General features: G+C 61.9%; 1 protein-coding gene across 1 annotated transcript in view; it reads right to left on the reverse strand.

The window, feature by feature from the left end:
* Positions 1-18,178, reverse strand: part of SNX29 (sorting nexin 29) — an 81,323-nt gene that overhangs the window by 42,898 nt on the left and 20,247 nt on the right. The window contains exons 7-12 of the mRNA XM_056107415.1: positions 16,380-16,752; positions 12,071-12,186; positions 11,294-11,360; positions 9,996-10,078; positions 7,844-7,907; positions 7,600-7,728 (exon numbers count right to left, since the gene is read on the reverse strand). Of these exons, the coding sequence (XP_055963390.1) occupies positions 7,600-7,728; positions 7,844-7,907; positions 9,996-10,078; positions 11,294-11,360; positions 12,071-12,186; positions 16,380-16,752 (832 nt within the window). The remainder of the gene's footprint in view (positions 1-7,599; positions 7,729-7,843; positions 7,908-9,995; positions 10,079-11,293; positions 11,361-12,070; positions 12,187-16,379; positions 16,753-18,178) is intronic.

The raw sequence follows: 18,178 nt of genomic DNA on the forward strand, positions 1-18,178 counted from the left end.
GGAGGAAAGGAGGAAGGAGGGAGGGAGGGAAGGAGGGAGGGAGGAAGAAAGGGAGGAAAAGGAAGGAAGGAAGGAAGGAAGGAAGGAAGGAAGGAAGGAGGGAGGGAGGGAGGGAGAAGGGAGAAAAGGAGGGAGAAAAGGAAGGAAGGAAGGAAGGAAGGAAGGGGAGGAAGGAAGGAAGGAAGGAAAGGAGGAAGGAGGGAGGGAGGGAAGGAGGGAGGGAGGAAGAAAGGGAGGAAAAGGAAGGAAGGAAGGAAGGAAGGAAGGAAGGAAGGAAGGAAGGAGGGAGGGAGGGAGGGAGAAGGGAGAAAAGGAGGGAGAAAAGGAAGGAAGGAAGGAAGGAAGGAAGGAAGGGGAGGAAGGAAGGAAGGGAGGAAAGGAGGAAGGAGGGAGGGAGGGAAGGAGGGAGGGAGGAAGAAAGGGAGGAAAAGGAAGGAAGGAAGGAAGGAAGGAAGGAAGGAAGGAGGGAGGGAGGGAGGGAGAAGGGAGAAAAGGAGGGAGAAAAGGAAGGAAGGAAGGAAGGAAGGAAGGGAGGGAGGAAAGGAGGAAGGAGGGAGGGAGGGACGGAGGGAGGGAGGAAGAAAGGGAGGAAAAGGAAGGAAGGAAGGAAGGAAGGAAGGAAGGAGGGAGGGAGGGAGGGAGGGAGAAGGGAGAAAAGGAGGGAGGGAGGGAGGGAGAAGGGAGAAAAGGAGGGAGGGAGGGAGGGAGAAGGGAGAAAAGGAGGGAGGGAGGGAGGGAAGGAAGGAAGGAAGGAGGGAAGGAGGGAGGGAGGGAGGGAGGGAGGAAGGAGGAAGGAAGGAAGGAAGGGAGGATTAATAGAGGAAGAAAGGGGGAGGAAAGGAAGAAAGGAAGGAAGGAAGGAAGGAAGGAAGGAAGGAAGGAAGGGAGGGAGGGAGGGAGGAAGGAAGGAAAAGAGGGAAGGAGGGAGGGAGGGAGGGAAATGAAAGGAAGGAAGAGAGCAAGGAAGGGAGGAAGAAGAGGGAAGGAGAAGGAAGGGCACTGCAGGAAGGGGAGGGCAGGGGAGGGCAGGGCAGGGGAGGGGAGGAGAGCGGCGAGAGCAAAGCCCGAGCCCACTGTGGTCCCCGGCCACTGACCGTCACCCAGAAGCGGGGCCGCGGCCCAGTGAGTGTCCACAGCCTTGGGAGGGCACTGGCCGGGGGACCACAAATGCCCCGGCCTCCTCCCAGGCCCTGGAGGAATCAGGCTTGGGGTGCAGGCCAGGGGGGTCACAGTCCGGGTCCCCCGGTTCCAGCTGCCTCTCTGGTGGTTTCCAGGGCCCCACGTGGGCTCCGGAGAGAGGAAGGACCAGTCAGGGCCGGGCAGGGCCGGGGAGGGGGCAGCAACTCCCAAGCCCACGGGGTCGGGGGTCGGCTTCCCACCCAGCCCCCACTGCAAGCGCACGCGCCCTGGCCCACGGGGCCATCAAACACCCTGAAACCCGCCTGCTCTTCCCTGCTGGGGTCTGAGAAGGAGCAGAGAAAGTGCTGAACCCACAATCGTTCCCACGTCAGAGTCTGCGCAGGCGAGAGGGACCAGCCGGCTGACTGTCCTCAACGCTTTGACCTAACGTCCGGCAAACACCTCGGGCAGTTCCGCCTTAGGAGCCCCGAGAAGAATCATCCGCTCCGCGACTCACGCTCCACCGCGGCCAGACAGAGACCCACCTGGACAGGGCCGAACACATGCTCTGCACACACGCAGCTGCGTGGGCCCCCCACACACATGCTGTTCGGTTTGGGGTCACACCCAGCGATGCTCAGGGGTTCCTCCTGGCTCTGCGGCACTCGGAGACCACTCCTGGCGGTGCTCAGGGGACGCTATGGGACGCCGGGGATCAAATCAGTCACTGATCGAATCGAATCAGCGTGCCAGGCCAGACTCTCCCGGCTGGACTTACTTACTTAGTGACCTTCCAAGCAGTGCCCGGGGGGGCCCCGCAGTGATGGGGATTGAACCCAGCCCCACATGCAACCCTACGCTCAGCACTGAGCCCTCACCTCACCCCACGCTGGCCCCTAGAAGGACACTCCTGGCTCTGCACTCAGGAATCACTCCTGGCGGTGCTCAGGGGACGCTATGGGACACCGGGGATCAAATCAGTCACTGATCGAATCAAATCAGCGTGCCAGGCCAGACTCTCCCGGCTGGACTTACTTACTTAGTGACCTCCCAAGCAGTGCCCGGGGGGGGCCCTGCAGTGATGGGGATCGAACCCAGCCCCATATGCAACCCTACGCTCAGCACTGAGCCCTCACCTCACCCCACGCTGGCCCCTAGAAGGAACCTTTTCTTTCCTTTGTTTTCTTTTTGGGTCACACCCGGTGATGCCCAGGAGACACTCCTGGCTCTGCACTCAGGAATCACTCCTGGCGGTGCTTGGGGGACCTTACGGGATGCTGGGAATAGAACCCAAGTCAGCCGTGTGCAAGGCAAATGCCCTCCCCACTGTGCTATCGCTCCAGCCCCCTAAAAGGACCCTTTTCAATCGCCTTTTTTAGGTCCGGCTGGGGGTGCCAGCACCCGGACTCGCTCCCAGGAGCTCGCCCTCCAAGCTTTCCGAGTGAGGCAGCAGGTCTGAAGGAACACGTCTGCTGAAAATAGCCCCTTTCCGAGAAGGGAGGGGGCAGCCCCGGCGCCCGTCTCTCGCGTCTGCACCCGCCCCCAGCCCCACTGAACTCACCTTCCTCGGGGAGCGAGAGGAACTCTGCAGAGCGCCGGCGTCACCAGACGTGACAGCCGTCGTCTCTCAGCCAAGAACACCTCCCAGGCCGAGCCCAGCCCTGACGTCAGCTGCCGTCGGAGCCCGCGGGCACGCGCCCCAGTTTGGGACCCGGCTTCACCTCCCCTGACACGGAAACTGCTGGCCCCAGAAAGCCGAGGGCTGGGGACTGGCTTTATGCAGAGACAACAAAGCCACCCCACTCCCCACCTCCGCCAAACCGGACCCGTCCCCGGGGAGAAGGGACACGGCCTCTGGAGCTCAGGAGAGCAAGCGGTTCCTTCCTGGCCCCCCTTCTGCTGGTCCTGGGCCCGTGGGTCACCCCCTTCAAACACCAGATCCCTCTCGGGGGCCGGAGCAACAGCACAGCGGGGAGGGCGTTTGCCCTGCATGCAGCCGACCCGGGTTCGATTCCCAGCATCCCATCGGGTCCCCCAAGCACCGCCAGGAGGGATTCCTGAGTGCAGAGCCAGGAGTATCCCCTGGGCATCGCCGGGCGTGACTCAAAAAGACAAAAATGAAAAAGAAATAAAAGATTTCCCTTTCGCCGCTTCTTGACAACCACCAGAGACAGCAGACAGGGTGGACGGGGCAAGCTCGTTCCCTCCCCAGGGGCCGCTGGTCACCCCACTTCAGGAGAGCTCTAGCGCACTGAGGGGTGGCAGCCCTTCTTCCTCTCCCTGTTTCAGGCTGAGCCCCAGCGTCTCCCCCCTCCTCCCCCCACTACATACCCCCCCCAAGCCCTGATCCAGGCAGGACACGCACTTTCCAGGCCCTGAGCAGAAGACTCTCCGTGCGGGCACTCACGCCAGCCCACCTCGCTACTTACACCCCAAGAACTTCAGTTCAAAGTGGACACGGGTGGAGGGATGGGCACTGGTCACTCACTGGTGGGGAGACAGGTGTGTCTCAGCATCGCATGCCAGGAGCCCAATCCTCAGCATCTTAGTCACTTTGTCACGTACAGTGATTCCACTTTAAAAACACATATGTAGGGGGCTGGAGCAATAGCACAGCGGGGAGGGCGTTTGCCTTGCACGCGGCCGACCCGGGTTCGATTCCCAGCATCCCATCTGGTCCCCTGAGCACCGCCAGGGGTGATTCCTGAGCGCAGAGCCAGGAGGAACCCCTGTGCATCGCCGGGTGTGACCCAAAAAGCAAAACAAAACAAAATACATATATAAGGATGGATTTCTGGGGCCTGAGCGATAGCACAGCGGGGAGGGCGCTGGCCTCCTACGTGGCTGACCCAGGTTTGATCCCGGCATCCCGTTTGGTCTCTGAGCCCCGCCAGGTGGGATCCCTGAGCACAGAGCCGGGAGTCAGCCCTGAGCACAGCTGTGTGTGATCCACCAACCCCCAGGGAAAAAAGAAAGAAAAAAAAAAAGAATTTTAGTTCATCAACGATTCCCAAGGGCTGGGTGGGCTGCTAAGAAGACAAACAGGCTCGCGGGCTGGGACGAGGTGGGGGAAGGCCCTGGACTCAGTGGCAGGACCAGGAAACAGGGAGAGCAGCGCCCAGGGCCACACCCGGCCAGGGGGCTTCCCACGCAGCCGCCAGGAGGCAGGAGCCCCCCCACCCCGCCACCCCCCACCTGCAGGAAGGTGGCTCATGGGGGAACAACTGGGCCTGAAAGAAAAGGGGCACAGGAGAGTGGGCAGGCCAGGGAGGGTTAGGGGAGGCAGGACTGAGGGCCGGGACCAGGGCTCTGAAGGACTGGGGTGGGGTGGGGGGCTGGAAGTGACCCTGGGGCTCCTGAGCATAAAATTCCAAAGGCACATTTGCGGATGAGAGAGAGAGAGAGAGAGAGAGAGGAAGAGAGAGAGAGAAAGAGAGAGAGAGAGGAAGAGAGAGAGGAATAGAGAGAGAGGAAGAGAGAGACAGAGAGAGAGAGGAAGAGAGAGAGACAGAGAGAGGAAGAGAGAGACAGAGAGAGAGGAAGAGAGAGAGAGGAAGAGAGAGACAGAGAGAGAGGAAGAGAGAGAGAGGAAGAGAGAGAGACAGAGAGAGGAAGAGAGAGAGACAGAGAGAGAGGAAGAGAGAGAGACAGAGAGAGAGAGGAAGAGAGAGACAGAGAGAGAGGAAGAGAGAGAGAGGAAGAGAGAGAGAGGAAGAGAGAGACAGAGAGAGAGGAAGAGAGAGAGAGGAAGAGAGAGAGACAGAGAGAGAGGAAGAGAGAGAGACAGAGAGAGAGAGGAAGAGAGAGACAGAGAGAGAGGAAGAGAGAGAGAGGAAGAGAGAGAGAGAAAGAGAGAGAGACAGAGAGAGAGGAAGAGAGAGAGAGACAGAGAGAGGAAGAGAGAGACAGAGAGAGAGGAAGAGAGAGAGAGGAAGAGAGAGAGACAGAGAGAGGAAGAGAGAGAGACAGAGAGAGAGGAAGAGAGAGAGACAGAGAGAGGAAGAGAGAGAGACAGAGAGAGAGGAAGAGAGAGAGACAGAGAGAGAGAGGAAGAGAGAGACAGAGAGAGAGGAAGAGAGAGAGAGGAAGAGAGAGAGAGAAAGAGAGAGAGACAGAGAGAGAGGAAGAGAGAGAGAGACAGAGAGAGGAAGAGAGAGACAGAGAGAGAGGAAGAGAGAGAGAGGAAGAGAGAGAGACAGAGAGAGGAAGAGAGAGAGACAGAGAGAGAGGAAGAGAGAGAGACAGAGAGAGAGAGGAAGAGAGAGACAGAGAGAGAGGAAGAGAGAGAGACAGAGAGAGGAAGAGAGAGAGACAGAGAGAGAGGAAGAGAGAGAGACAGAGAGAGAGAGGAAGAGAGAGACAGAGAGAGAGGAAGAGAGAGAGAGGAAGAGAGAGAGAGAAAGAGAGAGAGACAGAGAGAGAGGAAGAGAGAGAGAGACAGAGAGAGGAAGAGAGAGACAGAGAGAGAGGAAGAGAGAGAGAGGAAGAGAGAGAGACAGAGAGAGGAAGAGAGAGAGACAGAGAGAGAGGAAGAGAGAGAGACAGAGAGAGAGAGGAAGAGAGAGACAGAGAGAGAGGAAGAGAGAGAGACAGAGAGAGGAAGAGAGACAGAGAGAGAGGAAGAGAGAGAGACAGAGAGAGAGAGGAAGAGAGAGACAGAGAGAGAGGAAGAGAGAGAGAGGAAGAGAGAGAGAGAAAGAGAGAGAGACAGAGAGAGAGGAAGAGCGAGAGACAGAGAGAGAGAGAAAGAGAAACAGAGGGAGGGAGGGAGGGAGAGGGAGCCAGGCTCGGGCATCACCGGGGACATTGCTGCCCCCTGGTGGCGAGTTCCAGACATGGAGCCAGCGACAGCCAGAGAGCTGGGACTGCAGTGGCGGGTGGTTTAGGGTCCGTCGCCAGAGCTGCGGGAGAAGAGCTGGACACGGCGAGGCCGTGAGGGTGCCGGACGTCCCCACAGACCGTGCCACTCTGCCTCACACAGACACGGTCACACAGATGCGGCTGGGCAGCCCCCCACGGACAGGCAGACACAGGAAGGGGACGAAGGGGCGTGAGCAGGGCTGGAGCCCCACGGGAGGCGCCCCGGGACAGGGAGTGGCCGGAAGCTCTGGGGGGACAGCCACTGGGCGGCCAGCACCATGGGCTCTCGTCAGCGCCGGGGGGCCGCAAGCAGCCGAGGCGGCCGGCACTGCTGTCTCTCCCCACCCCACCGCCCGCCCCTCGCCCCCGCGCCAATCCAGCCCCAGTGAGGAAGCCCGGTCACAGAGGGGACAGGCGGCGAGGCAGGGGAGGGGTTGGGACACGATCAGGCATGGGCACACGGGGCTGGAGCAACGGCGAGGCGGGGAGGGTGTTTGCCTTGCACGCGGCCGACCCGGGTTCGATTCCCAGCATCCCATATGGTCCCCGAGCAGTGCCAGGAGTCATTCCCGAGTACATAAGCCAATAGTAACACCTGAGCATCACCAGGTGTGACCCGAAAAGCAAAAAAAAAGGAACAAAAAGAACAACCAACCAGGCCTGGGGCCCCCCAGGGTCACTCCGGGAGATGCCTTTGGGAAGCGGAGTACGGCAGGCCCTGGAGCAGGGGCTGGAGAGCAGAGCTGGGGGAGGGGTGATGGCCAGGTCCCGGGTGACAGGCCCCTGAGCACCCAGGTGGCCGGACCCCTGCCCCACCAGGAGGGGACCTCCCCCGTCTCCTCACTGCAGGGCAGCTCCGGCCCTGGGCCCCTGCCACCAGCTGTGGGGAGACGGCAGGTCTGCCCCCCACCCTTAGCACAGACACACCCAAACTGACGGGCACTCTCCCCAGGGGGGGAAAAATTATTCAGCGACTCCTGGAAATCAACCCTCCCAAGCAAGAAACAGAAACTGCTGCCCCCGGTGGCACCACGGCCATTCTGCGCCTGGAACCTTCCAGAACCCCCTGTGGGCGGGAAGGGACGGAAGAGCCTCTGGCAAGGGTGCTCCCAGGAACGCGTCCTCCACGAGGAACGAGGACAGGGACAAAGAGCCACACGCGCAGTGACTGGCTGCGGCCGTTTTCGCAGCGGCCAAGGGCAGAGGCGACCCCAGGGCCAGGCACGGGCATCAGGGCGGCAACACGGGGAGGCCACGATGCCCGCCCCGAGCCCAGCAAGCACAGAGTCAGGGGGCCGGGGACACCAGGCGGTGCTCACTGCTTAGTCCCCAGCTTAACCCCCTGCCCCCTCGGCATCCCAGCCCACACGCCTGCAGACTCCAACTGTGCAACTCAAACGGAAACGCTCACGGGTGTTTTCCGTTATTGATGGACACTTTTCTTCCCACTTAAAAAATCACAGGGGGGAGATGTGCTGTGGATTCTAGCCCTCCTCGGGGCACCCTGCGCCCCTACCTCGGCCCCCCGGGCCCCCGCCTCGGCCCCACACGCCCCTTCCTTGGTCTCCACCCTCCCACCCCAGCCCCACGCACCCCTACCTCCGCCCCCCGCGCCCCTACCTCGCCAGCGCCTGGACCTTGGTACCGTGGCGCTCCTCCTGCTCGGCCAGCTTCCGTTTCAGGCTGTCCACCTCCTGCCTCAGCGCGGCCGAGTGCTCCATCTCGCTGTCCAGCAGGCTCCGCAGGGACCTGGGTGGGTGACCGACCAACGCTCAGCCCCGCGCAGGCGGCGGCCCTCACCTCCCCCGCGAGGCGGGGACTCCCGGGAATCGGCACCGGTGAGACCCTCCCGGGCCGGCCGTACCTGTTCTCCTCCTCCAGCTCGTCTTTCCGGCTCATCATGGCCACCGTGGCCTGCCGCAGCTCGCCTAGGGACGGGGCGGCGTGAGCGCGGGGCCACCGGGGACCACCGTCCCCCACCCAACCCTCCTCGCACTCCCTAGACCGCTGCAGCCCGACCCGTCGGCACAAGGACCTGCACTAGGACGTTGGGGGGCTCAGGGCTGGCCACGGGTGATCTGCAGGGGTCTGTGAGCCCACCAGGGACCCCACAACACAAACAGCGGCCCGCGGGGCGGAGACCCCCTCCACGAGCCCGTTTCCTCGGCCCGGCTGCTGCTCACCACGCCCCGCCCCTGCACGCAGGGCCCCATCCGCACACCCGTCCACCCCACCACCACAACTCCACGTCCCCCCGGGAGTCCATTTGCACTGGGCTGTGATTTCTGCCCTCGGCAGCCAGGATGCCCCAGAGGATGGGAGCACGCAAGGGCCTGGCAGAGGGCAGCCCCGACTCACCCCTGCTCCGCAGGCAAGCCTCCCTGCAGCACTGGCTGTGCCCCCTAAGCGTGAGGGCCCTGTGCTGTGGCCCCATGTGGAGGTTAAGCCTAGGGGGGTGGGGGGGAGTGGGCAGTGGACCCCAGAGGGAGGCGGCTGTGCCCTCGGCGCTCGGCTCACAGGCTCAGCAGGGGCCGGCCACGGCCCCCACCCCAGACACTCGGTGCTGCGGGACCTTCCCTCTCCGATGGGGGCCCCGCCAAGCCGGGCAGACACGGGGGCGCTGGGGGGGGGGGGGCTCTGCCTCGGGGGTCGGGTCAGAGATTCAGGTCCTACTCAGGCTTCAGACCCTCCCCTGGGTCGCGATTGAGGCTCTTCAAGGGGAAACTCGCCGGGGCTGTGCCAAGAAAGGTTTTGGGAAGAAAAGGAAAGAAGCGACCACCAGCACGAGTGCCAGGATCCTCTGCTGCCCTGAGGCCGGCTCGGGCTCTTCCCGCCTCCTCTCCCTCCTGTCCCGTGTCTCTCTCCAGCCTGTCTCTCTCTCCCCTCCCGTGTATCTCTCTCTCTCTCTCTCTCTGTCTCTCTCTCTGTCTCTCTCTCTCTCCCTCCCTCCCTCCCGCCTTGCCTCTCCCCCCGCCCCTCTGCCCGCCTGGGGATTCCTCACAGTGGGCTACAGGACAGTGTGTGCAAGACCCAAGGACCCCAGCCCCTGCCCCCAGGACAGCAGCAGCCGTCACCGGCGCCTGGGGAGGGCCCGGCTGCTGTTGCGCCCCCCACCCCCCATCTGCTCTGGCACCAGGGGACCCTGGATGAAATCGTCTCTGCGGCAGGTGGGGCTGGAACCTGGACTGGCCCCCGGGGGTGGGACCCTGGGCAAGCACTGGGGACAGAAGTGAACCCCAGCCCGTCCTCCTGAGGGCGAGGGCCCCTCGCACCGTCTGGACGGAGACGAGGGTCGTCCCCAGCCGGCTCGGTCCTGGGGCAGCTGGGTGGGGCCAGGCTGAGACGCATGGAAGAGACTCACAGTGCTCAGAAAGGTGATTTCCGGGCTGCCGGGGTCCAGCCCCACGGGGAAAGGCAGAGCCAGGGCCAGGATGCGGGTGTCCCCTAGGACGTGCCTCGGCCGGAGGGTCACTGTGAGACCCTGCGCTGGGGGACCTCTGCGCTGGCAGGGACGTGCCAAGCTCCACTGGGGGCTCTGTCCTTGGTCCTGAACCCGACACCACTTCCCCACCCCCCCACCCCACCCCCCCACCCCCGGCACTCCCAGCAGGCCCAGAGAGGCCACTGCAAGGGGAGCCCTCGGCAGCCCCCAGAGGCAGCAAGTCCTGTGGGCATGCGACCGCCCCAGCAATCGTGCCGTCACCTCCCGTGGAGACTTGGGGGCCAGCGAGGGACCCCACGAACAGTGGATGCCCCTGCTGCAGCCCAGAGGCCGCCACCCACCCCCAAGCCTTTCTCCACATGATCAGACCAGAACCCTCCTATCATCCCGGAGGGTCCTTCGCTGCCCAGAGGAGGAGGAAGTGGGGGGGGGGGGGGTCAGGCAGAGCAAGGAGGGGCGAGCCTCCCTGCATCCCCGTGAGCACCGTGCCCCGAGCCCCACAGGGTGCAGGAGGGGAGCCGAGGCCTCCCCCGAACTCGCGGCCACCTGCCGCCACCCCCTCGGGAGCACTCACTCATGGTCATGGTCTCAGGCGCAGCGGCGGGCGGCAGTAGGCAGCTCGGTGGGCATCCCGGGCCCGGGGGGCTGGCATCCACGCTGCAGAGGGGAGGGCAGAAGGGTCACGGCCTGAAGACCAGGAGGCGGGACGTGGCGCTGAGCCAGGGGCACTCCCCCTCACGCCACCACTCATGAAAATGGAAGATACAGGGACGCTAAGGAGAGCACGGGTGGGGCCAGGGCACTGCATCCTGGGCAGGGATGACACTTGCCGGGACCCCGACTGACAGCAGAGCAGATGCATGGGTGCCTGTCCCGGCCAGCAGGACACACACACAGGGCATGGCGGGGGGGGAGTTTGGGGGGGACAAATTTCTTGTGCATTTATGGGGCTAATTTTTCAGTTTCAAATGGCCCCAAGGGCCAGGGAGACAGGACATGGGGTAAGGCTCTGGCCGTGCATTCAAGCTGACTGTTTCCTGTCCTGGCACCGCACGTACCACCGCCCTCCCTCGACCACTCAGGGATCACTCCTGACTGCAGTGCCGGAGTAAGCCCCGAGCACAGCCGGGGGTCCCCAAAACCACAAACAGGAAGTCCCACGTCCAGCGTAAGGCTGCCTTCTGCTCCTGCGCCCTGAGAGTCCCACGGAGGAGAAATGCGAGGACCAGGCACAGGGCAAGTATGAGGCACAGACAACTAACGGACAGCGGGACACACTGGGTGCCAGGTCACACACACACACACACACTCACACGCATACACATACACGCACGCACACACATACACGCACGTGTACACGCTTACACATCCACATGCATGCACACAGATACACACGCATACACACATGCGTACACACGTGCACATGCTCACACACGCCTCTGTCCTAGTCCTCTGAAAAAGGAGCCGGGGTCAGACACTGGGGCACTGGACCCTGTTTCCCTGGGAGCCGCTGGGGGGCCTCGCCCAGATTTCACACCACGTGCAATGTGGGGACTGTCTGTGTCACACACACGGAAGGGACGGGGGAGGGAGTCACAGGGTCCACATCTCACACGTCCACCATGCTCGGGTGCATGGGGAGAGAACGTATCTACACACACGCACACACAGACACACAACACATCACACATGTGCCCAGCATATATACACACCTCTACACACAAATGCACAGAGAACATAGGCACCTGTACACACATCGCACCCACATACACAAAGGACACACACACACGCACGCAGAGAACACGTGGCCGTCGCACAGAGGCACGTGGAGAGCCCAGCAGGGATTGGCCCCGCAGGTGGCCGGTCACTCACCCGCGCCGAGGCCCCGGCTCGGGGTCCGCGGGCTCCGCGCCGTTGTCCAGGCTCCCAAGGGCCGCGTCTGCAGAGACAAGCGCAGGGAGTCGAGGCCCCGCAGGGAATCGGCTCCTCGGCTCCGGGCCGGCTTCTCCCAGCACCCTCACATACGGTCGCGGTGCCCGGCCCGGGCCCAGGTTCCGGCTTCACCTCTGACCCGAGCCTCCTGGAGCCTCCGTGAAGTCTGACGTCGCTGCCAACCTCAAAGCCCAGGGAGGTTTGCTTGAAATCGGCTTCCCCGGGGCCACCAGCCGCTCCCGCCCGACGCCGCCCGGGATGGCCACAAGAGGGCGCCACCCAGCGCTGAGCCCACCAGGTGCCCAGGGCCTCGGAGGCGCCTCCCCAGATTCACTTGGGGTGTCCCCCTCCCCGCCTGGCGCGACGCCGGCAGCCCCCAGCAAAGCTGCCACCATCACCCGATCCCTCGGGGCCTCAGAACAGGCCAGAAAGTCCAGGGACCCAGTGGGGCAGGGGAGCAGCAGGCGAGGGCTGAACCTCTCCCAAACTGGCCTGAAGAAAGCGGCTTCCGGCCCCTCCACACCCCCCACCCCACACACACACACACACACACACTCTGCTGTGCAGTGTCGGGAGGCTGAGAGGGAAAGTTCTGGAACCTTCTCCTGTTTCTTGGTGGCCATGCGGCTGACCCAGCAAAGCCGCCTGCCCGTGAGCCTACCCAGGGCCCCCCTCGCGCCCTGTCCCCCCGCCCAGGGGACCCGCTGCCCCACGCACCTGCAGGGCTATAGGAGCCAGAGCTGCCAACTGGAAAGAGGACGCCGGCGTCTCCGTGGAGCATCTGCAGCGGGGCCCAGCCATGCAGCGGGGCCAGGTCGGGGGTCCCGTCCAGCCTGGGGCGGGTGAGAGCAGTCAGGCGAGGGGCCCTGACTCCCCCCAGCACTCTCTTCTGGGGAGTCCCACAGCCAGCATGCGTGCGCACACACGCAGACACACACACACACACACACACACACACACACACACACGGCCGGCAGGTGCCAGCAGGCCCTCAGGGAGGCCCCCCTGGTGCCAGGCCGTGCTGCATGTCCGGGTCACAGGCCCACTTGGCACTGGGCAGTGGCACATGGAGACCAGGAGCCCACAATGACTAGCAGCCCAGCAGCGCCCCCCGGCCAGCAGCTCCTGGAAGAGGCGAAGCAAGGGCCGGGTGGACCAGGAAGGGGGTTGTGAGGCTTCACTGAGGAGGGTCTGAGGAGCGGCTGAGGGGCACCCAGGAGAGGTGACGGGCACGGGCAGTGAGGCCCTGGGGCATTGGGCCCCACCCCCTGCTGGCCCTTGTGCCCTAGCGGGGACAGTTCAGACCAGAGCTGGACCCGCTCCCAGAGGAACCGGCCTCTCCGGGCTGCTCTGTCATGGGACCCGCAAAACACGGAAACAGCTGGTGCCATCAACGCAGGCGGGTGCCCGCAGTGGGGGGCGGGGGAGGGGCACACCCGGGGCGGTGACCGGGGCACGGTGGCCCTTCCGTTCCTGGGCCTTCCCCGGCAGAGGGGGGTGTCCCAGGAATGTGCGCAAGCCACGCTTCAGGCCCCGCACACCTGAAGGGGCTCGGGGTCACACTGTGCACGGCCCTGTGCTGCCCTGGCTGCAGGGCCAGGACTTGGGGTGGACACGGTCCCTGCCCCTGGGAGCAGCCCGAGGCCTCACCACAGACCCGGGAGGGGAAGACGCCTCTTCCTGCTCTGACCCGACACGCAGATGGTCTGCTCTGAGCAACCTCCAGCCCGGTGGTCCCCAAGGCGGCCCTGACCCCGGGCTAAGCGCCCAGCAGTGGCCAGACACAGGCCTGAGGACGGGGCCCCGCAGCCTCCCCCTCCCTCGCTCTGCCCGTTTGCAGACATAAGCTCTGCGTCCCCCGAGCAGCCAGCGGGGCTTCCCGCCCCGTCCCCCACCACTGTCGCCGAGCATGGGCGGAGGACTCCACTCCCCCACTCCGGTGGGCGTCGGAGCAGAGGCTGCAGGACCCCACACGGAGGCGACAACCCAGCTCTGTGCCACGAAGCCCAAGCGGCCACAAGCCCAGCCACCTGCCCCCACCCCCCAGGAGCCTGGCCAATGCCCCGGCTGGTCAGGGTGCCTGCGCTCGGCTGCTCGACTCCCCGGGAGTTACCCGGCCGGCCACCGCATGGCCCCAGCTCTGTCCCCGTGGTGCTCTGTGGGAGGCGTGGCTGCGATCCCCACTCCGGGCCAGTGAGAGGCTGTCCCTGACCCTCCAGAGGTCCAGTGGCTGTGAAGGGCCAGGCCCTGCCCAGGCCAGAGCTCTGCTCCAGGCCTCACATCACAATGCCGCAGGGCTGGCCTCCCTCCAGGTTCCCGGCCAGCGGGCAGAGAGGAGCCGAGGGCCAGGGCAAACTGAGCCCAGAGACAGAACGGAGCCAGTCCTGACCAGGACTCAGGATACCGGGGGGAGGGGGGGGGGTGGCGCTGGCCTCGGGGTCAGCTCGGCCACACAGGTAGACGCTGGCTCACTCCAGATGCCTCCATGTGCCCACGAGGCCCGCAGACTCCGGAGAAAGAACCGCCCTCTGGGGCTGAGGCTGGATTCATGAGCAGATGCCAGCCCAGGGCACTGCAAGGCCTTACGAGCTCGCCTAGCCCGGGGCACTGCATGGCCTCACAAGCTTGCCCAGAGTGACTCCGAACAATGCACCGACCCCATCGTGGGGGCCCCAAGGAGAAACTCGCCCTGCAATGTTCCCCGGGCAGCAGGGCCCAGCTGGCCCTCGGGCACGAACGCACTGCGCTTCCAGAGCAGACACAAGTCGTTCTCTCCAGTCAATGCGGATCAGAAAGCAGAGGGACGCACGGGGTAGACAAACACAGGAGCAAAGGGAGCTGCACGTGTGTGTCTACGAAGACTGCAACGTGTGTGCACACATGCGGACGCACACATGCCCTGTGCAATACAGGACACCCATGAGTATACGTGCAGACACACGTCCGCATGCAAAGTGTACACAGCCATATACGTGCGTATACATGGACCTATATACATGCAGTGCACGCCCGTACATGCATGTGCACAGGTGCCCTATGTATGTGCACACGCGTGGTGTTCACACGTTTGCATGCCCTCGTGTAGACTTCCAACATGCACAGACATGCACGACCACATACACATACGACGTGCACAGAGAGGCAGAGATAGGCATGTGCAGGATAACACTCTTTTGTCCTTCCTCAGGTAGCTTAGGTTGGTCAGGTCACACCCATCTAAGGACACTGAACTTGTATTGTAAGCAATGTCCTTTCTGTGTGGACACAGGAAGACAGTTAATAACTTGGGAGTTGATTGACTCCGAATAATATTTACTCCTGGGCATCTGCTTTCTTGACTCAGTTGCCCTTAGTTCCTAGCACCCCAAAAGCAGGGTCCCGACGAGGGACTGAATGGACCCAGGGCAAGCGGTGAGCTACCCTGGCAGTGAAATGGGCCAGGCCCAAGCGCCACGATACTCAACTATAAGTTGAGGGCATGATCATGGATAAATGCTGTCCTGATCCAAAAGTAAGTAACGACGAGACTAGGACCCTGCTGGAGCTAGGAAGATTAACCTGGCCTGAGGATTGCGGAATGTATAGTGAGATGTTCTCGGGAAGAACCAAACTAAATTTATATCTCTTGCTGTGCTCATACAGAATGACATTGCTAGAAATATTAGAAGTAGATTTATTACAACTATTTAAGTAGATCACTAACTGAGGGAAGAACACACCCTTGTTGGGATCTCACCCTTGGGTGGATCTCCTAGTAACCTGGAGTAATCTCTGTAGATGAGACTTTATCCTTGAGTTAATCTCCTGGAGGAGTGGTCTTACCTCTCTTCTTGACTCGTCAGTATTCAACCCACCTTATGTCACCGCCTTATGTGACTGCTATATAAACTAAGACGTAAGCTCGGAGAGGAGAGTCAGAAGCGAGAGAGCTCGGGCTCCAGAGATCCAGAGTCAGAGCAAGAGGGGCTCAAGCTTGAGAGAAAGAACCGCCGTCCCGATCCAGACACACACAGGGCTCAAGAGCACCGAACGCAGGCGGTGAGAAAGAGCCATCCAGTGAGCCCGTGAACACACAACCTTCAGCGTGATAAGATTTTACAGGCATGCATGGTCAGCACACACAAGACGTGTGCACACACACACACACACACGGTGTCCACACTCACGTGCATGTAGGCGTGTGCTCGTGTGTACGGCCATACACTGGCCCATGTGTGCACACAGGCAAGCATACATCCTGGGCACCCATGCACACAGACACCGACGTGTCCAGGAGCCCACATTCCATCCCTCTCACACACAGCCCAATGCAAGGATTTTCTCTGGGTCATCTGGCAAACCCCGAGATGTGGGTCTCGGGGGACGCGACAGCCCTAGTGGGTGAGCAGGAATCGGGCGGGTGGCACCGGGCCAGCACCTGGGAGAGAGACGCAGCGTGTGGCACTGCACTCTGCGGGCTGCAGACAAGCAGGTGCAAGAACAAGCAGAGAGGCAAGAACCTGCAGGCATGGTCTGGGGCCCTCGGCCACGCGTGTCTGTCACCCATCCCCGTCAGGCTCCAGCAGGTGGCCGCCAGAGCATGAGCTCCGCGGAGCCCGGCACGTCCCAAGCTCGGTTCCAGCTGGCCCACGTCGGGCCGGGCTCAGTCTCTGCAGAATCTGCTTCCGTCCGGCGGGCAGGGATCCCACCCGCCCAAGCTGTTATCATCTGCTGCACAGTCGCTGGAGGACGGAGGAATCCCCGGCACCATGTATACGTCCCCCAAGCACCACCAGGCGTGGACAAAAAAAACCCTCCAAATAAACAGGAAAAAAAAATCAAGCCTCCAGAATCTTGGGGGCGGGAGAGAGGACACAAGCGTCCTTGCCTCGCAACGCTGCAGGTCCCGATCCGACTCCCGGCACCTGAGCCGGGAGCCTCAGACAGGAGTGACCCGTGAGCACAGAGCCAGGAGTCAGCCCTGAGCACCCCCAAGCGTGGCCCCCAAGTAACAAACAGAAAACCCAAGCGGCGCCAGGAAACTCACTTCTCCGGAGACCCCGAGGGGCTGACACACTTCCTGACCGCAGGGGTCCCGAACACGCGGTCCTCGGGCTCATCCACGTCCTCGTCGTCGATGCTCTTCACGTCGAGCCTGGGGAAGCCCGAGTCCCCGTTGAGAGACAGCGAGTCCATTTTCCAGGAGCTGCTGCTGCGGCTGCCGGTGGAGGGAGGCCCGAAGGGGCTCTCGAAGGCCGAAGAGACGTTGAGGGAGGAACGGTCCGAGTTCTCCTCCGAGCCCTCCCCGGCCCCCAGCGGCTTCTTCGGTGCATCTCCCGGCGGCTCCTCCTCGTCGTCATCGAATGAGATGATGTTGGTCACTTTCTTTTTCTTCTTCCGCTCCTTTCTGCCTTTGGCATCTGGCAAAAAAAAAAAAAAAAAAAGATGGTAAGAGAAAGCAAGGGAGATGATGGGGGCTGGAGCGATAGCACGGGTAGGGCGTTTGCCTTGCACGCAGCCAACCTGGGTTCAAGTCCCAGCATCCCGTATGGTCCCCAGCACCGCATGGTTCCAGCAACGCACGGTTCACCGAACACTGAACCGGGAGCAACCCCCACGCACAGAGCCAGGAGGAGCCCCAAACATCACCAGTTGAGGGCCCGAAACACAAGACACAAAAGCAAATGGTGGACTATAAAACAGAGTCCCGAGAGAAGGCGTAAAGGGGAGGCCGTGTGCTTTGGCCTGGGGGAACCCCAGCATTTCATGGTTCCCACACACCCACCCACCCCAGGACTGCCGAGGACGGCGGGGAGAGCATTTCCCTGAGTCAAGCCAGGTTCGATCCCCAGCAACCAGAGGGTCCCCCAAGACCCCCCAGGATGATCCCTGAGCACAAAGCCGGGAGTAACCCCTGAGCACTGCCAAGTGTGGCCCCCACAAAAAAAAATAAATTGTCCCTTCTAGCAACTTGCTTTAAAGACACCCACATGGAGTTTCTGGCAGAAAGGTGAATAGACTATGCAGTAAGCTATGGCGCCGTGTCCCCCTGGGAGGGAAAGGGCATCTGTCTCTTCCACCACCTCACAGCTTATTGGACAGCCAGGTATGAGCCGGCAGTGATGGACCAACTGTGACCTCATGGGATGGGGGACAGAACCGGCACGTCCTTCTTGCCCTGCCGAGACCACAAGTTGCCCTCCACAAGCGGCTCTCTGGCATGGCCATGGACTCAGAGGCACGCAAACCAATCTCGGAACGATCTGGCTTTTGGAAGAAATCCCTCCAGACTTAATTCGTAAAATATCAGAAACCCAAAATCGCGCAGCAGAGCCACGCAACATCGGATGGTCTTCACAAGCAGTAACAGAAAACAAATTGTTTCACGATGCCTTTTCAGCAGTTTTTTGATTGTTGGAGGAAAATTCCAAAGAATAATGGTGCATCTTTTGTCGAAATAACGACTGTCATCAAAGTAGAGAGAGAGTGAAGTGGAAATCATCTGCCTCCCAGGCACGGGGAGGGGTGGCATGGGGGGGTACATTGGGCTTCTTGGTGATAGAAAACACGCCCTGGTGAAGGGACGGGTGTTTGATCATTGTATGACCGAGACTTAAGCCTGAAAGCTGTGTAACAGTTCTCACGGTGATTCGATAAATAATTAAAAAAAAAAAAAAGACACCCGCACGGTTTGCCGACCTCCCTCTGCCCTTGACAGACCTGCGGCTGGTGGAGACCAGGGGCACCAAACAGACCCGCAGGCCTGGTCCCACACAGCTGCCTCACACCCACCGTCCAGCTGCTCCCGGTCCCCCCCCCCCCCACATCCCCATCTGAGCGGAGTCA

This window comes from Sorex fumeus, unplaced genomic scaffold, assembly GCF_029834395.1.
Source record: "Sorex fumeus unplaced genomic scaffold, SorFum_2.1 ptg000165l, whole genome shotgun sequence".
Classification (NCBI taxonomy): domain Eukaryota; kingdom Metazoa; phylum Chordata; class Mammalia; order Eulipotyphla; family Soricidae; genus Sorex; species Sorex fumeus.